Raw genomic sequence first — 27,945 nt, 5'->3', positions numbered from 1 at the left:
ACAGGTTAACTCAAAGTGCAATAACATCTACAAGCGATATTGCGAACATCTACAAGCGATATTCCTCAGCCAGCTTGGAATCAGCACACCCATCTGCAATTGGATTCTAGATGTTCTGACTAACAGACCTCAGTCCGTCAAGTTAGATAACCTCTCCTCCTCCATCATCACCCTGAACACCGGTGTGCCACAGGGCTGCGTACTGAGCCCTCTCCTGTACTCCCTCTTCACCCATGACTGTGTTCCTGTTTATGGCTCCAACACCATAATCAAATTGGCAGATGACACCACGGTGGTAGGTCTGATCAAGGATGACGATGAGTCAGCCTACAGGGATGAGGTGCAGCACCTGGCTGTGTGTTGTGCCACCAATAATCTACAACTAAACACCCAGAAGACAAAGGAGATCATTGTGGACTTCAGGCGGACTAGGAGTCATGCACACACACCCATCTACATCAACGGAGCTGTAGTGGAGCGTGTGTCGAGTTTCAAGTTCCTTGGCATCCACATCTCTGATGACCTCACCTGGTCCCATAACACCTCCACTCTGGTCAAAAAGGCACATCAGCGCCTTTACTTCTTAAGGAGCCTTAAGAAAGTTCACCTGAATCCCAGGATCCTTGTGGAATTCTACCAATTCTACCACTGTACCATTGAGAGCATACTCACGAACTGCATCTCAGTATGGTACAGCAATTGCTCCGCATCACCGGCACCCAGTTAACTTCCATTGAGAACATTTATTATAAGCGCTGTCTGGGCAGGGCAAGAAACATCATCAAGGATGCCTCTCACCCTAGGTAAATTTTAAGTGTCCCAGAAGCGTACAAATACTTATGCAATGCAATTATTTAAGTTTTTAGTTATGTATGTACTTACATAAACTAGAATCAATTAATTTTGAAACTCTGAAATGCAACACTTGAATTAAACACACTTCCTGAAATGATTGGAGACATGACTTGAAGGCTGAGACTCTAGCCTGCCACCAGCTGGTGAGATCTGCCAGTTGCAGGCAGGGGAGAAGTAAAGAGACAGTCATCAGGTCGGACACTTTGTGCTTAACATAATGAGCTGAACCAATGTCAAACTTATACTCTTATACAGTAAGAATATTTCCGAGGGAACTTTGAACTGAGTCCTCTAGGTGTCGCTATGGGGAACACCTCGGCGTGACCAGTGACTTGAAGCATATATCTAATCACGACAATAACATTGGCCAGCGACAGCCTATGACGTCACTACCGGCGCGGCCACAGTATAAAGGGGCACCGGGAAAATACTTCATTCTCTTCTTCGTCTTCACTGACCGTTTGTTTATGTTAGCAGAAGCTAAGCACGACTAGGAGTGCAGGTTCTCTTGCCGGAGGCTTTGTTCTGATTCCCGCAGTTTCACACGCCTCGCGGGTTGTGTGTGTGGTGAAGAGCAAGCGAGTTCAGCTCTCGAGGGAGTTGAATGCGCTCGTTGCACTCATTACTTATTTCCTGTGAGGGATAAGCATGCTCAGATACCTGCAGTTTTCACGCGGCTCGCGTGTTCTGTGTGTGGTTAAGAGCAAGCACGTTCAGCTCTGTCTGCATGTTTCGCATTAAGAGGCTTCCTGAGATTTGAGTCACCCACTTAAGCATCATGCACATTCTCTGAGTTAGAGCTCCTCTCGTAAGGCATTGAGGAGCTTCACTCCTTAACTCCACTCTGCAGTTCGTGAAAAAATCTGCATCTCCCTGTCGCACTGCCTAGAGCCCTGCACAAGCCTCAAATTTAGGCCCTAGCCCGGCCCTGGCCCGAGACGCTCAGGCCCTAGCCCGGCCCACGTCCGACAGCTTATCAGAATTACCGACCCGAGACCGTCTTTTTTTCCCCCCTTCTCCTAAAACAGTTTATACTACTGTTTCGGCTATTAAAATAGTTCAGTTTTGTGTGTAATGGCAAAATCATTATATTTCGTTTAGTTTTTTTATTAAGTTAATTTAGAAAAACGTTTGGAGCATTTTTGTTCGTTAAATAGCCTATAAGTTTTTGTTTTTTTTAAAGTAACGACCAAGCGGCCAGCTGCATGAACTGATCATAGCTTATGTTTGATCAATTTAGCCTTCTCATATCATCACGACTTGCCTAAAATAAAATCTATAGATATACTAAAACAGTTCAATCATATAACAATGTTTAAACGTTAAACCTGCGCTATAATAATAATGCGCGCTAGCCTATATCTAAGTTTGTGCGGAGAGTGGAAGCTAAAGCGCGCTCTGCAGGACATGGAGGCACCAGCGCAAACACTTGCATTTCTTTCAGTGGAAACAAATTAAAATAGCCTACGCCGTCATTTATTTATTAGATTTTTTTTATAAAGGTAAGAGTAATACATCATTTGGACCTGTAAAGGGTCTACTTGTATTTGTGTGCACAATACCAACAAAAGGTAGTTCTTTTATAAAACAAAGAAAACAAACATGATGCACTTTCTGCCATCTTGAACCGGAGCGCTTCACAAAAATGAACCGAAGCTGAGCGAATACATGCCTCACAGACATGATAAATGTATCTATAGAAAGCTTTACATTATCACTTAACGAAATAAAAAAAATGAAAACAAAAACTCTTTTATTATAATCTTAATCATAATCAATAAAGATGCATTTCTCTCTACAGGCGAGTCTAATGAGGAGACGGCGAGTCAGGATCAGCAACTTCATCCTTGCGACACGGACTCAGAAAACATTTGTTTATTAGTAAATAATTCAAATATCTCCGCAGACACATTCATGGTTATGTTTGCTGGGGTTTTACAGCAAGCTTTAGCCTATTGCGTGCATTTGAAAGCAGAATTATACAGCTGCGCTGAAGTCACTTGCGCACGCTGCTGCGGGACACTAAACACTAAACAACTCTGTTGTTTCCACCAGCGTGGCAATTTTTTTCATCGCTAATCGATGGATGTCTACAATATAAAAACAAGGAGAAACCCAAAACAGGCCCGAGGCCCAGCCCCCGTCTGAACTATGACGTGGAAATTGGCCCGAAGCCCGGCCCTAGAGGCGTAAAAACGTCGGGGCCCGTTGGGCCCGGGCCGAAATGCAGGGCTCTAGCACTGCCCTTACGGTCGAACCAGTGAATCGCTCCTCTGTGGAGTGGGCTTGAGTACACTGCTTTCCCGGAGGTACGAGTGAGAGGTGTTTCCACAGAAACCCTTCCTGAGTGCTTTAGCTCTGAGGAGGGATAGCTCTTCAGTCATGTATGGTGATTGACTCACCGATGGTCTATGCTCTCTATCAAGATGGAGAGCATAGGACTACGTTAGCCTACTAACAGATTACAATCTCCCTTTGGGTGCTGTTGGATTGTCCTTTTAATCTGGCACTGCCCTCTGTTACGAGCTAGGGTGTGCTCCCCTCACACCGAGGGCTAGCTATGCACCTCCTCTTCCCAGTTTGTGTCGTAGGGACCGCCTCCACCTGAGGGCTGAGAGCGCCGCTCCCGAGAACTCTATATGCAACCGTACTGGGTTGTTAGGCCCCTCTCTGCCTCCCTGTTAGGTTACTGTCCTTGTTGGTTGAGCTCAGCAGTGCTCCCCTCACCCTAGAGGGTCACCTATGAGCACGCAGCTCCCAAAACTGAGCGCCTGAGTCCCTCTCCTATTTTGAGAGGTAGGCCTCCACTCTCTAGAGCTCTGGTTAGCAGTCATGCCAGGTTGTTAGGCTACCTTCTGCCTCCCTGGTAGGCTGTTTTTTGGTCGAGCTAGCATTGCTTCCCTCACCATAGAGGGTCACCTATGAGCATGCCGCTCCCTTCTGAGCGTCTGAGTTGCATCTCATGCTGAGATTTAGGTTCTCCGCTCCCCAGAGCTCTGTGATTCAGTGACCTCAGGTTGTTAGGCCTCTCTTTGCCTCCCTGTTAGGTTGCTCTCCTTGTTGGTCGAGCTAGCATTGCTCCCCTCACTATAGAGGGTCACCTATGAGCATGCCGCTCCCTTCTGAGCGTCTGAGTTCCCTCTCATGCTGAGAGTTGGGTTCTCCGCTCTCCAGAGCCCTGTCATTCAGCAGCCTCAGGTTGTTAGGCCTCTCTATGCCTCCCTGTTAGGTTGCTCTCCTTGTTGGTCGAGCTAGCATGAGGGTCACTTATGAGCATGCCGCTCCCTTCTGAGCATCTGAGTTCCCTCTCATGCGGAGAGTTGGGTTCTCCGCTCTCCAGAGCTCTGTCATTCAGCAGCCTCAGATTGTTAGGCCTCTCTGTGCCTCCCTGTTAGGTCGCTCTGCTTGTTGGTCGAGCTAGCATTGCTCCCCATAGAGGGCCACCTATGAGCATGCTGCTCCTTTCCGAGCATCTGAGTTTCTCTCTCATTCTGAGAGTTGAGTCCTCCGCTCTCCAGAGCTCTGTCATTCAGCAGCCTCAGGCTGTTAGGCCTCTCTATGCCACCCTGTTAGGTTGCTCTCCTTTTTGGTTGAGCTAGCATTGTTCCCCTCACCATAGAGGGTCACCTATGAGCATGCTGCTCCCTTCCGAGCATCTGAGTTTCTCTCTCATCCTGAGAGTTGAGTCCTCTGCTCTCCAGAGCTCTGTCATTCAGCAGCCTCAGGTTGTTAGCTAGCATTGCTCCCCTCACTATAGAGAGTCACCTATGAGCATGCTGCTCCCTTCTGAGCATTTGAGTTTCTCTCTCATCCTGAGAATTGGATTCTCCACTCTGTGGGATCCGCCGTACAGTCATGCCAACGGGTCAGGCCCTTTCTCCGCCCTTCCCCTTAGGCTGATCTCATGGTGTGTTCGGCAGTGCTCCCCTCACTCCGAGGGTCTCTTATGAGCATGCAACCCCTCCCTGAGCATTGGAGTTTCCCTCCCATGCTGAGAGATCCTCTCATCAAGTGTTTTGCGTTCTTTCTAAAATCCTGTACGTTATGGGTTACACCCTACGGCTTTGTGCCCTTCGAGTCCCGGCCCTTAACAGATAAGTGTTTTAGGGTGTGCAGCTTGGGTCTTTGGTCGTAAGGGGATAATGTCACTGACAGCCATCTAATTGTCCCAGGGGCAACTCCCTTAGCCCGGTAGAGTTGATACTTAGTGCTCGCCTTTTTGCGCTTGGCTTGCACTCCCCTCAGCATGGTGGCATGGGTATTCCGTTCCCCATAGCGACCCCTAGAAGACGCAGTTCGAAGTTCCCTCAAAAGGGAACGTCTCAGGTTACGTATGAGATGTTCCCTGAGTAGGGAACGAGACACTGCGTCCTCTAGGCTCGGGGCCATGCTTCGGACACAAGCTTCAGACGAAGAAGTGAATGACATATTTTACCGGCGCCCCTTTATACTGTGGCCGCACCGGTAGTGACGTCATAGGCTGTCGCCGGGCAATGTTATTGTCATGATTAGATATATGCTTCAAGACACCAGTCACGCCGAGGCGTTCCCCATAGCGGCCCCTAGAGGACGCAGCGTCTCGTTCCCTACTCAGGAAACTATGGTTGCATATGTAACCTGAGACGATATTTACTAGATAGTGTGATGTTGTTACAATAATGCACCACTAGAGGGCACTGACACACAGTGAGTTGATGTCAAAAAGAGTTGACGAGTTGAAGGTGCGTGATTGCTGAGCATGTGCGATCTGTTCCAGTGCTGTTTGCAGACTACGATTAAAAGTTATGTAAGGATTATGCTTGTGTAATTTCATCTAAATAAGACATAACAAAATTGGCGACGAGGACGTTTTCTAAGATTTACTAAGGATGGCATCAGTACGTGCTCCTTTTCCAAGTCCTTTTTTGCCTTGTCCCGGTGAGCCCGCGATACCACTAGTTATATGGCTGAAGATGTTTCAGAACTACATGTTAGTTATTAATGCAACTGGACATTCCTGGCCAGAAACCAGAAAACGGGCTTTACTCCTTCACTGTCTCGGAACGGAAGGCCAGAAACTGTTTTATACCTTGCCCAATACCGATGACAATTTGGAAGATGTTATTAAAGCTTTGGAAGAGCATTTTCTGCCAAGAAGAAATGTGATGGTGGAAAGGCATGCTTTCAGAAAACGAGTGCAGGGACCCGATGAGACAGTAGTGCAATACATTGCTGCTTTGAGAGATTTGGCTACTCAGAAGACAAGGAAATACTGTTGCACTCAGATGAAGGCTAATGGTAAGTCCATGTGTGTGGAAACCAATAAAGTATAGAAGAGACTGTAGATGGTTCACACTCTGAAAAACTAGACAAAGTCTTTTACAAAAAGAATAAAATTTTTAATAGAGCAAGAGCAGACGTTTCAGCCATCCAGCTATTCTGCGTGACCAGCTCGTTAGGAACATTGCAAACCATCGCATTCGTGAAAGACTATTACTGGAATCTAAATTGATGCTGGACACTGCAATTACAATCGCTACACAGCTAGAGGCTGCTGATGCTCAGGCAAAAATAAATGACAGCAAGCAACACTGTCACAGTGCAAGTTGTACATTCTGCACCTGCATCCGGACGACAGCGTACAAATACCAAATCCAAAGCACATACCTCATCAAATAGATCTGCTTCTGCGCAGTCATCTCGGACCTGTTTCCGCTGTGGCTCTGATAGAAATCTTGCGAATGCACAAAACTGCCCCGCTGCATCTGCTAAATGTAAGAACTGCAATAAGACAGGACATTTTGCACGAGTCTGTCGCTCTGCTCCTAAGCATTCAGTACATTCAGTTGAATTACCAGAAATCTGTATCCTTCATCTTCCCGGAGCAACTGACCGTTTGGTGTGTGATGTGACCATAAATACTACACCTGCTGCTAAACCAGTGACTCTTCAGCTTACAGTGGACTCTGGTTCATCAGTATCCATTCTGTCAAAACAATGGTATGATCAGCATTTTTGCACTGTGCCGTTACAAGCTCCTACTGCTCGCTTGGTTACATATTTAAAGGAACCGATTTCAGTACTGGGATGTTTACCTTCAACAGAATCTAAGTATGGCCTCACTTGCCCTGCACACTTCTTCATTGTCGAGAATGGCACTGCTTTGCTAGGCATAGACCTGATTAAAGGACTCCAGCTCCGATTTGATGGACACAGTGTGCTGCCACCACCACACTTTGCTTCTCTCTGTGCCCTGTCTACTCCCTCATTACAGCATGCCACATTGGGCTGTGTGAAAAATTTTACACACAAGGTTATCATTTCTGACTCCGTGCCTCCGGTCAAATGCAAATTACATCGCTTACCTTTCTCTGTGAGAGATGCCATTTCCACAGAATTAGCACGGCTCTTGGATGCCGGTGTCATTGAAAAAATTGACTCCTCTCCATGGGTGTCTCCGATTGTTGTGGTCCAGAAGAAAACAGGGGGGATCCACATGTGTGTGGACTTGCGAGGCCCCAACAAGGCAGTTATAGTGGATAGCTACCCCTTCCCACACATGGAAGAGATGATGACATTACTGCAGGGTGCAACAATCTTTTCAACCATTGACTTAGAAAGTGCATACCACCAAGTCCCTCTTCACGATGACAGCCGGCATCTCACAGCATGCATTACACATGAGGGGCTCTTCAGGTTCAAAAGAGTGCCATATGGCTTGGCATCAGCTCCTTCTGCGTTTCAGAAAATGATGGCCACCTAGATGACATCATTGTCTGGGGATGTACTTTACAGGAGCATGATCGAGCGCTAAAGAATGTGCTGCAATGTCTCAAGGATGCTGGACTGCTGCTAAATGAGTCTAAGTGCCAATTCAGAAAGCAGAGTTTAAAATTTCTGGGACACATTGTGACTGCACAGGGTATTCAGTTGGATCAGGAACATCTCTCTGCAATACTCGATGCACCTGCTCCATCAGATGCTGTCCAGTTGCGTTCACTGCTGGGACTTCTGACATGGTATAATAAATTTATTCCCAACTTTGCTTCTGTAGTGGCACCTCAGTGTGCATGTCTGAAGGCTGAGAGTGGATTTTGCTGGTCTGATGAAGCGCAACACAGCTTAGCAGAGGTTAAAAAGCTACTTGTACACAGTCCTGCCCTTGCACTATTTGACCCTGGGCTGCTAGTGGTCATTTCCACTGATGCATCTGCTTACGGACTGGGTGCTGTGTTCTCACAATTATGCCCTGATGGACAAGAACGCCATATCCATATCACCCTGCAGCCCAAGACCGGTTGCCCACTGAAGCTAAGCAGGGTTGAGCCTGGTCAGTACCTGGATGCGAGACCTCTTGGGAAAACTAGGTTGCTGTTGGAAGAGGTGTTATTGAGGCCAGCAGGGGGAGCTCACCCTGTGGTCTGTGTGGGTCCTAACACCCCGGTATAGTGACGGGGACACTATACTGTAAAAAAGCACCGTCTTTCGGATGAGACGTTAAACCGAGGTCCTGACTCTCTGTAGTCACTAAAAATCCCATGGCACTTCTCGTAAAGCAACCCGGTCTTATCCCAAGTCGTCACATATTGACGCATTGGTTTTGGCGTCACTTTTCGACGTGAAGGGAAGCGTAATTTTTCGGCGTCGATATGCTAACGCGCTATTGGGAATTTTATCGTCATAATAAGGTTGGCATTATTGCATATATGTAGAGGTGTGATTTTTGAATGTAAACAGTCAAAATAGTGACTTACCCAACCCCTGCCCCTAAACCTACCATCTGTGAAGAAAATGCAAGATATAGGAGGCAGATGCAAGTACTGGCATAATTTATTTAAAAATGATTAATATACGCTAAGTGTTTCCTATTTAAAAAAATTACCTTCCCTTCACGTCGAAAAGTGACGCGAAAGGGGTACCTTGAGCGTCAAAAAGCGACGCAAAAACCAAGCGTCAATATGTGACGAGATGGGATGAGACTGTGTTACGTAAAGAGTAGGGGTGTAACCCCGGTGTCCTGGCCAAATTCCCTCCACTGGCCCTTATCAATCATGGCCTCCTAGTAATCCCCATCCACTTGATTGGCTCTATCACACTCTCCTCTCCACCTGTAGCTGGTGTGTGGTGAGCGCACTGTCGCCGTTGTCCTGTGGCTGCCGTCGCATCATCCAAGTGGATGCTGCACACTGGTGGTGGTTGAGGAGAGACCCCCCCCCACATGATTGTAAAGCGCTTTGGGTGTACGGCAATACACAATAAATGCGCTATATAAATGCATCATTCATTCATTCATTCATTCATTCATTCATTTAAAACCATATAATTTATTTCCCTCCTGACTGCATTACACTCCTATTAACATTAATTGAGAATATTTACATTAAAACATTAATCTAACTTTAAATAGTTATAAAACATCTATAAAGTATCTTACACATGAATTCAACTCATAACCTTGCCATGCTTAGTGACATTCTCTACCAAATGATCTTCAAGAACTCATAAGCCAAACTAATACCACACTGTACTTCAGTGCAACTAAATATGTAATTAAAAAGCCTTGTAGTAGGATATATATATTTTTAAATATACTCTTGTGTTCACATATATACAAAACTTCTGCTTATGATTTATTTCCAAAATTGTATGGTAGCAAAGGTCCAGATGATCATAACTTACAGTATGCACTCTTAAAAATAAAGGTGCTTCCCGATGCCATAGAAGAACCTTTTTGTCTAATTGGTTCCATAAAGAACCTTTCTGTTTCACAAAAGGTTCTCTGTGGTGCAAGAAGGTTCTTCAGATTATAAAAAGTTTAGAAAGAGATGGTTCTTAAAATAATCTTTGACTGAATGGTTCTTTGTGGAATCAAAAATGGTTCTTCTATGGCATCGCTGTGAAGAACCTTTTAAGCACCTTTATTATTAAGAATGTGGCTTTTTGGAGATGGAATGAAATAAGCAAAGTGCATTTTTAGAAATAATTACAGTAAATTTCCAAGTTGGCACCAGAAGTACTTTTTTAATGGGTACTATTTTTAACGAGTAAACACTACTTTATCTACTGTATATTCAACATTTACTTTATTATTGTTTTGGAATAGACAGACATAGTCATTTCCATGTAATAGTATCTTATTTTGAAAGAAAAAGGCAGCTTTTGCATAAAAGCTAGTAAACAGAAAAGGGCTGCTGCCATGGAAATGAACTCATAGAGATAGAATTTCAAGGTTTTAGTTTTACAATGCAAACTGATTCATCCTCAAATATTTTTGTGCTTAAGTTTAATGTTAGAATTAAAAATATATTTAGATTTAGAACTAGAACATTAAATAGTGAATGTAGTAGAAGAAAATCTTTAAGAATACACTATACAAGTAATTATAAGTAAAGTTATGCAGTTCATTATAAATAAATATATAATATCACTATTCATAATGTTTCAATAATGGCTGTACGGTTCCTAAAGAAACACCTCTCCATCTTCCCCCTTTCTCCAGTTTATTTTGCTGTCACTTTTCAGCCCCATGCTCTTCAGCTTTTCACTTATCTGGAAAACCAGCAAGAAAGAATTAAACAAACCATGAAAATTCATGTCACACTTATACTGTTGGATAAAATTAAGAGGTTAATTATTTTTTTTAACTCTAACAACAACAACAACGATGATGATGATGATATGAGTGATGCTGCTTGGTTATAAGGTCTTATTGATTGATTGAACAGTTTTACCTAGTACATATTTTGCAAATTCTAATGCAAAAAGACAATTTTACAATGAAACTGAACTGATTTAGGTGGATACAAACCTCATTCACAATGGCTGTCTGTATACTGAAGGATCATTCAGTTTGCATCTTCCATTACAGGAAAATTTCACAGAGATAAAGTCATCCTCAACACAGAAGACAGAAAAATAAATAAAAACATTTCATGGTTGTTTATAATATTTGTTTCAAAACCTCATTTGAATTATTGGTAACACTTTATAATAACGTTCAGTTGTAAGTCATTTATAAGTGATTAGTTAATGTTGAACTAATCATTTACAAAACATTCATAAGCAATTAATAATTTATATACTAATAATTTGTGTATGTTTTGTTAATTCATTTACAAGTCATTTACAAGTAATTAGTTTATGATAAAATAATAATTTACAAAACATAATGTGTTCATAGATGATTAATAAGTGATATGTTAATATTTGTATCTATGTTTTGTAGATTAAGTTATAAATTGTTTACCAGTGATTATAGATGATGATGAACTAATCATTTACAAAACATGACTGTACATACACAAATGATTAAGTAATATGCTAAAGATTTACAAATCTGTCATAAGTTTAATCTTTAAAAAATAGTATCATGAAATAATCAAACATATCCTTAATGGTTAATAGTTTAGGTTACTAGTTTTTAATTTTTTTTTATTATGTTTATTGGGAGGTTACTAGTTAATATATTATTAACTTTACTTATAATAATTGAAATGTCAACATTGTACTATTATCTCAATAAACATTATAAATCATTTACAAAGCTTTCTGCACCCCCTAATCTAAAGTGTAAACTACTCATCAACATGTTGTAAATGTTTTACAAACTGGTTTCCAGTTGTGTGTGCGTAAATATATATACACACACAAACAACCTGTAACTGGAAAGGTACAATACTTGTAAATGACTCGTAAACGAATTAACAAAACATACACAAATTGTTATAATATATGTCTTAATATATAATATTAAGGTTGGATCACCCCCACTGTCACAGAATGACCCTCGGACAAAGGAAATGATGGTTAAAACAGGTGAGTTTATTGTCAACAACTGATGCGGGTGCAGAGAAAAGGTGAGTAACTTGATAGGAAGGTATTCTTGACTAGACGGAGATGACGACTGTGGTTCTTGGTTCGCAGGAGATCGTGGGGCGGAGAAGGATGGAAACACACACCTCGGAGATGAAATGGAGCGTGATCCTGGATCTGCAGAGACTGGAGGAGACGATGGAGCTGGGAGAGGGAGACAACACTGAAGAAGAGACAACAGGTGAGTGAAGCAGGTAAGTATCTCAATGAATCTGGGAAGTTTCAGAGAGAGGGTCCACAATGTCGAGACGAGATCGGACATTGAGTGAAGTGAGGTGTGTGCTTTTGAAGGTTGGCTGATGAGGGTGCTGATGACTTGCAGGTGTGTTGAATTAATACTCCGGTGAAAGTGAGCGTTGTGATTGGGTGATTGAGCCTGACCGATCTGTGACACCTATTAATTTCAGAAGCAACCTCAGTGATTTGATTCTGGAGCCAGGTCTGTAATTACTTAAGGTAACACGCTGAAATGGCTCAATTTTCCCTCATATAACAAGTCTGTCTGTGATAGTGGGCATCATTGCATTGCAATGGTCAAGGAATTATTATAAATGATTATGATTAAAAATCATTAACAGTAATTCCTTAATTTTGACAAGGAAATTTTATGCATCCACTGAGAGAAAGAGAGAGAGAAAGAGAGAGATATATAGAGAGAGAAACTCCTCTACACTGGAGAAAAACTTAGAGAGAAGTATTATTTTCCCTATTTTTACCCAAAATAAGGTGTAGTGAGTAGCTGTAGCTGTTTCATTCATACTGGTAGCCGGAGGGTGCCCTCATGCAGTAAAACCATAAGTGAAATACTCACAAAAATCACGTTGGAGGAAAACCCTAATATGGACAAAAGCATATGCTATTTATGCAGTAGTTGAATAAAATGCAGACAGGCCGTTTTAACCGATGAAGAATGAAGACAATAAACATACGATTGTGACTAAATGGTGTATGTCTGTTCTTCAAGCCATCTGGGGTATTTTGTTTATGTGCAGAATGTATATTTATAATGCAATGCTCATCGACATAGTCTTTATCACTGTATAGAATATTATAAAATGATTTTGCCTCATTCTGTGATTCCACGTCAGATCACAAAGCTATTTAAAACACTCGACTGATGTTATGAAATTAATTTGGAGCAAAAATGTCATTAAATGTTTTTAAACACGCTATAAGCCCTGGTGCATCATCTGTATATGTGTGTTGACTTAAAGGGGCGCTGCGCAGATTGATAGGTGTTTGACATCAAAGCACTGCAATAGGATAGGAAAAACCATGCAGAGCTGTCCATTAGTAGCTTATATAGGTCTTGCAGTACTTCGATGTCAAACACCGATCTGTCTGCACAGCACCACAAGTTGAACACAACTTGAAATTTAATTGACAACCTCGTGGCGGGGCACTCCCTTTAAGGAGGGGCCCCAGGCAACCGCCTGTACCCCCTTTTGGAGGGGCCGTCACTGACTGATCACACTGGTCCTCTCTGCTGGATTCTAATAAGGGATGATTAAAATGTTTTCTGTGCCATAGTTCTGCAATAAGTGAATACATTAGGTACAGATACTCAGATAGCATGACACACTCACAATCTGGAAGTTTCTAGATCCAATTTTCTGGAACACACAGGATTAAAGTCAGATACTTTTATTCAAAGCGACTTACATGTTAATTATTCGAGCTACAGTATAAGGTGCATTTGATGAGTTCATATGTTCGCTAGGAATTAAACCCATGACTTTAGTGTTGTTAGTGGCATGATCTACTGTCTGAGTTACAGGAATAAAGAGTTGCTGTAATATTAATATCCTTGATTCTTATGACAAATTACTTGCTATATTCCTCATTTGTAACTCACTTTGATAGGTGTCTGCATAAATAACATTACTGAATAAATGGACATGTAGATGTAATTTGTCCAGGTTAGTTTTGGCAAATCTCTGAAAAAGTGCACAGATTCTGTGTGAGACAAACTGGAAAAAAGAAAAGAAAAGAAAAGAAGGAGTCTCAAACTCTTTAAATAAAACAAAGATTACTGGAGTACATTTTTTACAAGAAAATACTATTTCATTCTTTCCATTCCTATTAAAAAATGTCATGCTTATGTCAAAGTAGTTGCTGCTTTCTTTGTGATTAATTGCAAAATTTCCACAGATTTCTTCATTTTAGCCTGGAATTAAAAGTGAACCACTATAGAAATTCAAAGGTTAAGGAGCTGGCTGTCTGGTGCAGTCTTAACAACCTGGAGCTCAACACTCTCAAAACTGTGGAGATGATTGTGGACTTCAGAAACCCCCCTGCGCTCCCCCCACTCACCATCATGAACAGCACTGTGACTGCAGTGGAGTTATTCAGATTCCTGGGCAGCACCATCTCTCAGGACCTGAAGTGGGACATTCACATTGACTCTATTGTTAAAAAGGCCCAGCAGAGGTTGTACTTCCTTCGCCAGCTGAGGAATTTCAACCTGCCACAGGAGCTGCTGAAACAGTTCTACTCCACCATCATTGAATCCATCCTCTGCACTTCAATAACTGTCTGGTTCAGCTCAGCTACCAAATCTGACCTCAGAAGATTAAAGAAGGTAGTCAGGACTGCTGAGCGAATCATTGGTACAACCCTCCCCAGTCTCCAAGAACTGTACTCATCCAGAGTGAGCAAAAGGGCTGGTAAAATCACTCTGGACCCCTCACATCCAGCACACTCCCTCTTTGAACTGTTACCGTCTACCCGACGCTACAGAGCTCTGAACACCAGAACGACCAGACACAGGAACAGTTTCTTCCCTCAGGCAATCCATCTCATGAATATTTGAACTCTTAACAATAAACATGAAACACACAACACTATCATACTTTTTATTTTTATATTTTATTTAACACACATACTTATTACATTTCAAATTTGCACCTACCATACCTGTACAAACTGAATTGTCTATTTTATATATAGTGTGTTTGTGCTCTTTTGCATATTGTCCATTTTGTATATTGTACATTATTTTTTCATTATCTGTGTCCTGTCCTATCGCTGTCATTCTGTCACACTGTGGAGCTACTGTCACTAAAACAAATTCCTTGTATGTGCAAACATACCAGGCAATAAAGCTAATTCTGATTCTGATTCTGAATGTACTCTGGGAATTTACTTCATCACTGCCCTAACTTCTGTTTCATTTTAAACATTTTAATTTACAATTGTGAAAATTACAGCATATTAGAATTATTTTTGAAGGATTATGTAACACTGAAGACTGTAATGACTGCTTGATTCAACTTTGCATCTCGGGAAAAAAAATACATTTTAAAACCCTCTGGCCCTCTTCGTTTAGGAGTCACACTTGCCTTCTTCGCGGTCAAAAGTGACCGAAGCCTTGAAATGTAACTTTTTTATTTTTTCAGGAAAATCAATGTAATATATTTTTGTTCAATAATATTTGTTTATTATTATTTATGATTTTTAGGGAATTTTATGATACTATGCAATATTTATACAATTTTAATGAGCTATTTTCTCCATTGGAATTCATATGTATTTTTTAAATTTTAAAATTCTTTATTATTTACTATTTTTTAATAAATGCAATATTTCACATTAAAATAGGCATTTAAAATCCATTTTTTGAAGTGAGAATTGGGCCATCTGAAGGCATTAAAAAATAAAAACTTCTGTAATGTAATGTTGTACGCAACTGTAATGTTGCGTAACCTTCTTGTATTAGCACCCTATATAGATATATACAGAGGCTTTTGGATTCCTGTTGTTTATTAGACATATTTTCTTATTTTTTTTAGGTTTTGCATTTAGATATATATCTAGACATTCTAAAAGATTAGATGAGGTGAGGCACAAGCCGCGGAGGGACCAGCCGGTGAGGCACGAGCCGCGCAGGGACCAGCTCTGCAGTCACCAACCCTAAAATTGTCTTACCAGCTAATTTCTCTGTGTGTGTGTGTGCGTGTGTGCGCATGTGTGGGTGTCTATTTTGCACTCCTGATATTCCAGACAGTCACTCCTTGATTGCTGCACACATTTTTTCTGACCAGTGACTGATTTGTAGTTTGTACCACCAAAAGATTCATTGACTTTTCACATTTTTTTGTATTTCCCATTCATTTCCTATGAGTGTGTGCACATCTTCAAGTGTGACTATTTTTTTTTTACCCTTTAACATATCCGAATCATGTCCATGATTTTTTTGTGTGTTCATATTGCTAATGTGACAGAAGTCACCAAGTGTCATCTCATTCTGATGAAGCTAAGATTTTTAAAATTTTAAAATGGTGGTGGACGAGGAGACACCACCCCTCACAATGTAGAGCGCTTTGAGTGCTTAGAAAAGCAGAAAAGCGCTATATAAATGTAATTAATTATTATTATTATTATTAAAATATAAAATATTTCGGTCAAAAATGACCGAAGAGGGCCAGAGGGTTTTAAAATGTATTAAAATAGAAAATAGTTATTTTAAATTGTTTAAATGAATATTTCACAATATCATTGTTTGTATTGTAATTTGTAAGCAGCCTTGGTGAGCATCAGAGACTTATTTAAAAAAAACAAAGAAATCTTAAATTATTCAGAACTTTTGAATCAATTAAAGAAGTCATTGTGCTGATTCAGATGCTACCAGATCTGTCATTTCAAAATCCATTAACTTTATCTTGAAATAAATTACGATCAGACATAAAATTCTAGTTTTTTTTTCTATTTGTAAATCCTTTATATTTTTACAGAGAGACTTTCAATTGCTCACCTCAGCAGGGTCACAGACATCTACAAAAGTGACGTCGCAACCCTCTCTGGTTTTTCCAGGTAACCCTGCCCCTAAATGACAAGTAAAACAAAACAAACTATCTTTGGTGATTTTACATATTCGTCTCATTTCTTGGCTACAGCAGAATAAACTGCCATGTGGACCACAACTTTAGAGGTTTAGTCTAACAAACTCCTTTCCCTCACCAATGTTTACTAGATGCTTCCAGGTTTCACACATTAAAACAAGACTTATTTATTTCACAGATTCCTTCATGTCAGCTTGAAAAAGAAAATGACCCATTACAGAAAAGTATGACACAGAGTCTGACTCATCTGAACAGACCAACACACTTCTGTTAATGGTTAAATTGTTTACCTAAAGAACATTGCTGCATTACTTAAAGAGCAAATGCCTTTACTAACATGCAGATGTAACAGAATAAAAAGTTTGTGACAAGACAGTAATTTTCATATTCAAAATGCTCATTTGGATGGTCTGCAGTGCTTCTGGGAAAATGTTCTGAGGACAGTTAAGACAGAAGTGGACGGAGCATCAGGTTTAGCGCTGCTTTGATGCTTCACCATGCAATCATTGAAGGAATTACAAATTCTAAAGTGTATCAAGACAATTTACAGAAGAATGTCAGGACACTCATGTCTTTAGCTTTAGAGATGCAACAAGGCAAGGACACAAAGCACACAAGTAAATCAACTACACAATGGCTTTAATCCCTTTAAGTTACTGTTTTAAATTGAACAAATATAAAAGAAAAGAGCATGGTATTTTTTACCATTCACAATATGAAATATAGTAGTAATCTTGAAATAGAAAAAAAAATGCACTGTATTATTACAGCTGAATTTACTGTAAATTTATTTTGGCAATGAAATCATATTTTACATATGAAAAAAGGGCATACAGATATACATATAGTACATCTCAAAATACATATACTAGAACCAAAGTACTGTTTAAAAAAAATCTTGAATTTAATGAGTTTGAATGAATTTAAGCTATAATATTAAAGATTAAAAAAATTATTAATTAATGGTAATAAATGGAATTGAAGGAAATTAAATTGAGTTTGTTGATTGAAATGCAGCCTATAATCTTGTAAGAATGTGAATCTTTCTTGCTAAAGTTAGGATAGATTCATTAATTTTTATTAATATTGTACTACAATTGTACTACTACTACTACTATTTTCCAGTTCCTCACAACAATAACATTACTTGATATATATTTTTTAAACTGCGTTTAATTTTTTTCAATTTTTATATGACATGCCCAACTCAATCAAAGCAGCTGAGTCCTTAGCCATCTTCAAAAATCGTCCATCTTTATTTGACCCTCTAACTCTATTCTAATTCTATTCTTAAAAAAACCTAACACTACCTTTTCTAATATTTTTGTATTCTATCTGTTTGTTTTCTTTTAATGTATTATACATTTAACAAAAGCAGAAAAGGCATCTAGCTTGCTCTATTCTTTTTCTGTTCTATCTGTTTTCTTTTTATTTACTATATAATAATAATAAAAAAAAACTTGATACGTGTACTTGCTTAAGCAAACTGAGACTTGTTATAGCACTTGCATATCATTGCTCTTTTGTTGATTTTGATTGCTTCCATTGCCCTCATTTGTAAGCTGCTTTGGATAAAAGCTTTCTGCTAAATGACTAAATGTAAAAAATACATTACAGATGCCTATTGCATTTATTATCTAAATTAACCATATGGTTGTTCTCCTGATGAAACACCTCTCCATCTTTCCCCTTTCTCCAGCTTATTTTGCTGTCACTTTCCAACATCATGTTCTTCAGCTTTTCATTTATCTGGAAGACCAACAAGAAAGAATAAAATAAAACCTGACAAATCATGTCATATATAGACTTCCTATCATCTTAAGCCCTAAATAACAACAAAACCAGCAATAAAGATGATGATGCTTTTTGGGTTTAATGTAATTTAACACTTTCTTCTTCAGCCATTTCAGCATTTGCGTATACTTGGCAAATTGTGTTGTTGCACCAGAATTTGACACTAAACACTGTTTAAGGCAGATTATAATATGATCACCTCATTCAGAATGGCCGTCTGTAGTGAAGGATCATTCAATGCACATTTTCCCTTACAGGTCACTTTCAATCTCACAATTTGTTTTCTCTTGTCATCTAGACAAATACATAAAGTTATGCTCAACATAGAAGATACATCAATGAAGGAAACATATTTCAGTTGTTTGTGATGTCTGTTGTAAGAGTGGTCTACAAACCATTTGAATCATTTGAATTCTGTTAACTGGGAAAACTCACCTCCATAGCAGATAAACGGCTGCTTTACATCACAGCTGTATTGAGACCATCTGCCAGAGTTGCTTCTTGACATGCCAGCACAGTTAGCAGTTCCTGAACTCATGGATGAATGAACTTGTACCCAGTGTCTGAATGTCAGATTCCACTGATCAGACCACTGCCAAGAGTCCTTAAACAGACCAATCCAGACGTAATGTCCAGACAAAAGAATATTATTTATCTGGTTATTTTCAGAAGAGTTGTGGATGGTGGCCAGATCTGTATAATGCTGTCTGCAGTAGCTCTGAGCATCACTCCACGCTTTTGTGCTTTGTACCAAGATGTATCCAGAATTTCCTATTGAGAGACGCAAAGAGAGTATCAGTTCTCAGCACTTCTTTTCCAATAAAAACTGCACAATAACACATTTTAAATAATGATATATTCACCATAGCACAAAAAATATGTATTCCAGTCACATGACCCATCATGCCAAACCCCGCCATATGTAGTAGCACAATATCCATCCCCACTTGGCTGTCCTGAATCCCAGTTATAGTACTGAGAAGTTGTGTTTTCTCCATTAGACCAACTCCAGCGGTTCTGTGTCCCCCACTTCAGTCCAATCCACACTGATCCACTGTATCCAGCATCCACTATATTTACCAGCCTGTTCACATCATCCATGCTGTCTACAGTAGCCAGATCAGTGAATCTCTCTCTGCAGTAACTCTGAGCCTCTGGCCACGACATTGCTGTATTTATATAGTGGTACGGACGAGAAAGAGCAGAACTGCTCCAGAAGAGTCCTGTTAAAATCAACATTTTAAACCATGCAAACTAGTGCTGTCAAATGATTAATCGCATCCAAAATAAAAAAAATTGTTTACATAATATATGTTTGTGTACTGGGTCACACTTAATATTATATTGATATTTATGCATTTAGCAGACACGACTTACATTGCATTCAAGTTACAGTTTCTACATTTTATCAGCTCTTGTTTTCCCTGGGAATCGAACCCATGATCTTGGCATTGCTAGCGCCATGCTCTACTATTTAAGCTTAAGTGGCCTTAACTACTATGTAATTACATAAAAAAAATGAGTACAATATACTTATTATGATCATATTGTATTATACTTTTGCTGCTATTGAGGTGGGATACGGGTAAGGTCAGGGACAGGTTTGGTGGTATGGGTGGGTTTAAGGGTGAGTTAAGGTGTAATTAAGGGATTGGTCAACAGTGTAATTATAAATGTAATTACAGAAATAATTACAGATGTACTTACATATAGGTATTTTTAAAAATATAAGTACAATGTAAAAACAAGTATGTACACAATAAGTGCATTGTATCAAATGATTAATTTAATTGCAAGTACATACTAGTTAAGGCCACTTAATATAAAGTGGGACCGTGTTCCATGTATATTTATTACCTATATATAATTACACACACATACATGTATATATTTAAGAAAAATGTTACGTTTATATATTAAATATATATGATATAATTTATATGACTATAAATTTTTACATGTAAAACATTTAAATACTTTCAAAGTATAAGCTGAATGTGTGTCTTTATATATATAAATACAGTGCCCTCCATAAGTATTGGAACAGTAAAGACAAAATTGCTCTGTTGGCTGTGGAGTCATGACATTTACAAATATGATTAAAAGATGAATATGAGACAAAACTACAGAATGTCACACATATATTATACACAGTACACACACTCATATTATGTAAACAAAACCTTTTATTTTTGGATGCGATTAATCGCTTGACAGCACTAATGTAAACCCATCATCATAAATACAGATTACACATGAGCACACCAACCTGACAGCAGAAGCAATACAAACAGACTCCCATCCATGACTGCTCACACAGATCCTCACTGGTGTATTCTAAGAGATGACCAAACACATCCATTTTCTGTATCACAGTTTTGGAAGTAGAGTGGTGAATGACATAAAAGCTTACACTGCGCTGTAAAAACAAATTTGTTGAGTCAACTAAAAAAACTTTGTTACCCCGCTGCCTAAATTTTTTTTGTTATCTTGACAATATATTTCTTGTTGAAACAACTTCGCATTAGAGTGGAATTATTCCAGTTAATAAATATGCTCAAGTTGACTTGACTATTATTTCCTAGTTCAGTTAATCTACAGTAAATCATGTTGCATCAGCTAGGACTTTTTTTTATACTTGAATTGATAAACGCAAGCTAATTTCTTACCCCACTGTCTTCAAATGTTTAAATAAAGATGACTATACATTTTTTTCTTTCATTTATTTAATGATGGAGACAACAATTTCATTCACAATTTAACTGAACAAGCAATTTGCTGCCAACACATCAACTATCAATTGAAATTTGTTTTAAAACACACACACACACACACACACATATATGCATATGTGAACCGACACTTGAAAGTGCGCTGTATAATGGATAACCTTGGCATGGGATTGAGAAACATAAATAGTTGCAGATTGTCACATCAAAACCACAGGGATTATTTTTAATATGACAAGTCAGAAGGTTAAACACTGCATATTAACACTGCACAAGTTTACATACACACCCCCACCATAGTTGGTCTGGTCAAAATGAGAAACCAATAAGGCAAAAGCAATCACATGTAGTTCACATTAAAAACAAATGAGTGTACTGTACTACTTTATAATAAAATATGAACGGAATGCACATGAAGCACAAAGGTCTGATTCTAAATTTCATAGCGCAACATGACAAGACAAAGACAAGACAAGTGTAAACATCACAAGGTCCTTGAAAGTTTACAATATCCCCCCATCATAATGCAATTTAGTGGTCATAAAACAAGTAACGGATAGAAAGAGGAAAGGAAAAGCACTTGTCAATTTGAAGGAAAATGTGTACTACATTACTGTATAAGAAAATAAGATGTGAAACAACATTTGTTTTCATGAGAACATGCATAGTCCAGGTCATAACATGACAAAAAAAAAGTGTATTCTAAAATGTAGTAAAAGCTCAAAAGTTCCTTAAAAAAGGCGAATGAGCTTGCTGTGGAGCCCATGGACACGTCATGAACATTGTTGGGAGCAGCTGTTCTTCGCAAGTTTTTGCAGAGCCTCAAAGGTGTACTTCATGCGCTTGGGGTAGTGGATGTTCATCACATACAGGCCCATCAGGAGTCCAAATGCCTTGGGGACATTGGAGATGTCGGTGATGACAAGATGTTCAAATGAGAGTGAAGTTGATTATTCCTTGGATTCCTGATTCCTTATACATCATATTGCTGCACCTCAGTTACAACCAGAATCAGTGGTGCTCCTCAACTGTTTGATTACATACATTCAAAATAACTTCCTTTGTTAAACCGTGATCGACCGGCCAGGGACTGGAATTAGCCAATTTTTAAAAAAAATCCACATTTTCTTTTGCTTATTTTGGAATGTGGGGGGCGCCATTATTTCGATGACGTCAAATGGTTGCACTCAGTGAGCTACTGGCGCTACCTGTAACTCGTAATACAAAACACGGATACGATGCCACATTGTGCGGCTTTTGGCTGTAATTTTCAGTTGAAGGGCAACAAGAGCAGCGATGTAAGTCTTCACAGCTTTCCTAGCAACAAGAAGAAGAGAAAAGAATGGGAAGATGCCTGTGTACGAATACAACTTCCCAAAGACCCACATCTGTGTTCTCACCACTTTAGCCCTGATGCCTTTGAGGCCTTTAGTAGACCACAGCTAATGAAATAATTTACAATTGCCAATGGATTTAAACATAGGCTTAAACCAAATGCTGTACCATCGATTTTCCCCCACAAGGAGTCTAAACGCCCCCGGATATCGAGTGAAATCCACGCTGAGAAACGCTAGATGCTATGAAGCCAATGAAGGAGAAAGTTCAAACTTATTCGCGGAGGAACCGGACAATTAATCAGTTTTTCTGCAGTCAGTAAGTGTACAGTGTTCTTCAGTTATGGTGGATGCAACAACGCAGACGGTGGTAAGTGGATGTGTGTGACTCGGTTAACACCGACCATATTTATGCTGCAGTGCCTGCTGAAGAGGGTGAGGGAGGTGAACTAGTAAACCAGGGTGGTCAGTCCTAGGATCTGTTCTTTTCAGATAATGAATTTAGTGAGAGAAGTCAACCACAAGATATACAGTCTGATTCAGAATATAACACAAGTTCATCTTAGTTTTCTCAAAGCACCCATGAATCTCAAACTTCAAATGACAGCCATAAAGACAGGCTGTTTGTTGTTTTTGAGGAACAGTTAAAAAAATTACTACAGCGTTGTATGAAGTGTGGCTCTTTGATTGCCGTGGAGGATAAGAAGGAGATGGAAAATGAAGGATCACAGCTGACTTTGGAGCTCACATGTGCTAATGGCTGTAGTTACAGATGGCAGTCTCAGCCTATTTTGCCCCACTCTCGCCTCATAAACCCTCCGATCGTCTTCGTTTTGATTGATTTGATATTTAACGTCTTCAATGTTTTGCGCTCTGGGTCAAATTGAAAAGGCTGAACAGATGACATTTTGGCGGCCTACTACCACCGATTTTTGGTATAAATTTTATAAGAACCAAGACATATTTTGTTAATTATACACGATATCTAGTAATCTAGTAAGCCATACAAGTCTTAAAACCCAGGGATCCCTTTAAAGCTTACAGACTCCAATAAATATGTGCACTTATAAAGTAAATAAATTTACGTACAACTTTGTCCAAGCTCTACAACATGAAAGTCATTTCCATTATGTCTGCATAGCATTTTGATAGATACAACTGCAAAAAGACTTGCTGTGGTCCATCCACAAGATTATTGAATTCTGCGCTTATCTTCAGCCGTTCAAAAATATCATAAAGATGAAAAATACAGAAAGACATTAAAACAACACTCTAAAATAATAAACAAATATATAAATAAATCTTTACAGAGAAAGTCAAATGTCATGACAAGTATTTTAATTACCAAAGCCCAACTTTACAATCCAGACGAGGCTTTAAATATTAAATAACACATGAAATTATGACAAAATAAAAGGAAATTTATGTTTGTCTATCCTTATTGCTTGTCACACAATCGGAAACTCGCTTATCTTTCACCATCATCCTCGCCAAGTAAGAAGAAAACAAAATTAGCCACCACAGCGGGCCGAGCCCAATAGGGTCTGGCTACAGACTTGCACTTGCACTCTCAGTACTTGCACGCTCAGACTTGCACTCTCAGACACTTGCGCTTCCGCTTCATCTTTTTTATTTTTTATTTTGTTCTATTTACTGATTATTTTTTGTTTGAACCGGTTCAACATTTTACAACAGTAGCCAGATGGTGAAGACATGAAAAAAGAAACTAAATTACAATGTCACTTGCAATCGCTGCTTGCACTTTCCGCTACCTGCGACGTCTCTTGCATTCAACACGAATCGTGTCGTGACGTATTGTCAAGTATGGTGACCCATACTCGAAATTGGTGCTCTGCGTTTAACCCATCCAAGTGCACACACACAGCAGTGAGTAGTGAACAAATGCACACGCACACACACAGCAGTTGGGGGTTCGGTGCCTTGCTCAAGGGCACCTCAGTCGTGGTATTGAGGGTGGAGAGAGCGCTGGACATTCACTCCCCCCACCAACAATCCCTGCCGGCCGGGGACTCGAACCCGCAACCTTTCGATTACGAGTCCAATTCTCTAACCATTAGGCCACGACTTCCCCGTTGCCAATGGAGTGTGCGTTGCCAATGGAGACAAGACGCTGTGGTGGTTAAACGATTAAAACTAATTTAGTACAATAACGAACAGGGTCCTGCAAGTCATCGGTTGGAGAAAAAGACGAGACCTGCAAATCTGTGGCAGAACAACAGAATATGAACGCAATGCGCAAAGTTTCTAGAAAACCATTGAAAACCATAAACACTTAATATGGCTTAAAGTATTAAGATACATTAAGTGTAATTAAAAGATAAAATTAGATGTATAGTTATTATTAAATGTACTACAAGGCAAGCAGACGGCCATGAACAAAATACGCAAACTTTCACTTGTCCTCCCATACAGCAAAACGCTTATTGTGGCATAATGGACTAAATTTAATACTAATATAATAATAATAAGGGAATTAAGGGTATTTCTGTAGTCTTTGACTAAGATGATAAAGACAATTCATTAGCCTATAAGTCTTGTTGACACAAAGATACAGACCAGCAGATATGAACGTGCATTATGAAATGCATTAAGTGATATTAAAAGGATGCTATGCGTTAAATTGCACGTTAAACGTTTTCCTCCCATAGAAAATAATTTTAAATAAAACACGTAATATTGCTTAATGGACAAAAACAATGATATAAAAGAGCTGTAGACCGTTTATTCTATCTGGAAAAATGTTCAATGTGAAACTTTACATGTTGCGTTTATTCTGGGTTCACCTGCCTGTACATTAGTTATGGTCTCTTTTGCTGCGACTAATAGTGGAACTAGGGGTGTTTTTATAACTGTTTGAAGAGATTTTAATGTTCTCATTTTGGACAGAAATGATGATGGTGCTGACAGAATTTCCTGTACATCATCTCAAAAACATTGCAAGAATTAGATGTTTTGTTTCCAGTCAAGACTTGGAGAAACTTGTTCATGCCTTTATCACCAGCAGGGTGGATTACTGTAATGGTCTCCTCACCGGCCTTCCCAAGAAGACCATTAGACAACTGCAGCTCATCCAGAACGCTGCTGCCAGGATTCTGACTAGAACCAGAAAATCTGAGCATATCACACCAGTCCTCAGGTCCTTACACTGGCTTCCAGTTACATTTAGGATTGATTTTAAAGTACTTTTACTTGTTTATAAGTCACTCAATGGCCCAGGACCTAAATATATTGCTGATATGCTCACTGAATATAAACCGAACAGACCACTCAGATCATTAGGATCGAGTCAGTTAGAAATACCAAGGGTTCACACAAAACAAGGGGAGTCAGCTTTTAGCTATTATGCGGCCCGCAGTTAGAACCAGCTTCCAGAAGAGATCAGATGTGCTAAAACATTAGCCACATTTAAATCAAGACTCAAAACTCATCTGTTTAACTGTGCATTTGTTGAATGAGCACTGTGCTATATGTCCGAACTGACTGCAATGAATTTTATGTATAATAATTTTCTTTAAATTTATTTTAAATCAATTTCTATATCATTTTAAAATTCCTAGTTTTTATTATTTTTATTTCCATGTTTTTATTGATTTTTAATGTCTATTTTACTTTCTTTTATGTAAAGCACTTTGAATTACCACTGTGTATGAAATGTGCTATATAAATAAACTTGCCTTGCCTACATCACTTGTGAAAAGTAATTGTCCCCTCTGATTATTCTGTTGTTTCTGCTTCAGTTGTTTGCTCTTTTCTCTGAACAATCATTCAGACCATTGTCCATAACAACTATCTGGTCTTTTATGTTATTTCTTCTCTTTGATGTGTAGTTTTTGTATTCCTGTGTTATTTGTATTTTTATTTATTTAATTTTTTTGTGTGTATTTGAGTTTGCCTTTAAATAAAATAAAATAGATTTTATTAGTTCACAAAAAAAAAAAAAAAAAACCTCATTTTGGAATATGACATTTAACAAAATGGAGCTGAACACACAACAGCAGTAAGAATATTTATATTTATATCTATTGAAATAATAATTTCTGAACACTCAGGTTGTCCTTATCTACATTTTTTGCCTGTTTCTCAAAGTGCCATCAATTATGTAAATTACATTGCTAACCTCATGGAATAGCAATGTTTAGTAACATCTTATAGAGATTTTCATATTTTATGCTATTATTTCTATATATAGTGCTGAGATGTCAACTAGAAAGTACAATGAGTTTCATCATGCTAGCATGTAAGGGGAAAAAGCTATTTAGCGAGCAGTCTACTGTCTGTACAAAAATGTGTTAAACTCACTGAAAGCAAAAGTGTAACATTGCAGCAGTGAATGCTGCGCAGGCTGAATTTGTATTGATTTACATGGAAGACATGAGGAGCTTTGAAACTCAAATAGCTTAATCTCAAGATGTTTTTGCATACTGTATCGTGTCCACACCAGTAACAAAAGGCTCATCTTGAAGATATTTTGACTGATATTTAAGTAAAAAATGTTTATACTTAAAATACCAAATCAACTTAAGTGTAACAAAATATTTCATGTTCCTCGTTAGTCAATTGCTGGGCACAATCAAAAACACTTTTATATTAATACACTGAAAATTATTATCAAGTAATGAATGCAGTTGCTATGACTCCACTAACAGAAACCCAGAAATGTATTGTTCAATATAGATACTATGCCATCGTCCTAAAAGCACTCACACAATCCTCACTTAATGTTATTTAAAATGGAAAAGGTGTAAAAATAGCAAACAGATATATTTTTTCTTAATTAATACAATAAAAAATAATAATGGAAATAAATGTGTACTGTGCAAAAATATTGGCACATTTGAAGCATATTTATAAGTTCCTTTAGTGTGCCAGAAGGAAATGTGAGATTACCAAACAAGTTCTTTGTGAATACTACAATTATTCAAAGAGATTTTTGTATGAACAAGGCAATTTTTATCTTTCAGTTGACTTAAGTTTTTATTAAGTAAATTAAATCAATATCAGGTGCAACTACTATTTTCCTTTAAAACAGGTTTTTCCTTTTGAACAGAGCAAAGAAACCTGCAGGTTCAGATTTTTCTAGATCTGTAATTTGTGATCCACTAACACAAACACAAATCAAATTATGGCTAGATGTAATCTTTTAATTTCTTACCTGTTTCTTGTTTCTTGTAGACTTTCAGCTTCGACTGACACCTGAGGAGGGTGGTGGTGATTTCACCCTGTAGCTCATTTCTTATTGGTTAAACTGACAATGTTATAACTCATCCCATATTTATAACTCCCTGCTCTCTCAGGTCCATTTAACATAAACACACCTCTAAACAGTCTAAATGTATGGTTCTTGGCCAGAACAGAATAAGCTGAAATGTGGACCAGACCTTTAGCCATTTAGTCCAAAAAATGCCCTACCCCTAGCAGATTTGTTTATTAGATTTTTTGGCAAACGTGTTAATGCTTCCAGCAACCAAGCACTCTATAACATTTAACAAATTTCACTACATTCAAATTTCATAGATTTTC

At 38.8% G+C, this 27,945-nt stretch overlaps 1 protein-coding gene across 1 annotated transcript; it reads right to left on the bottom strand.

Annotated features, from left to right (window-relative positions):
- Positions 1–16,692: 16,692 nt before the first annotated feature.
- LOC306846126 (putative C-type lectin domain family 20 member A) lies at positions 16,693–27,672 on the bottom strand. Its single transcript, XM_079379251.1, has 6 exons — positions 27,471–27,672; positions 20,611–20,706; positions 19,205–19,564; positions 18,777–19,112; positions 18,541–18,635; positions 16,693–18,296 (listed from the first exon to the last, which is right to left on the bottom strand). Exons 2-6 carry the CDS (start codon positions 20,645–20,647, stop codon positions 18,159–18,161), a joined length of 966 nt encoding a protein of 321 aa, XP_079235377.1. The 5' UTR covers positions 20,648–20,706; positions 27,471–27,672; the 3' UTR covers positions 16,693–18,158.
- Positions 27,673–27,945: the final 273 nt, after the last annotated feature.

This window comes from Barbus barbus (assembly GCF_936440315.1).
Source record: "Barbus barbus genome assembly, chromosome: 26".
Taxonomy (NCBI): Eukaryota; Metazoa; Chordata; class Actinopteri; order Cypriniformes; family Cyprinidae; genus Barbus; species Barbus barbus.
This window is presented reverse-complemented; position numbering and strand designations above follow the sequence as displayed.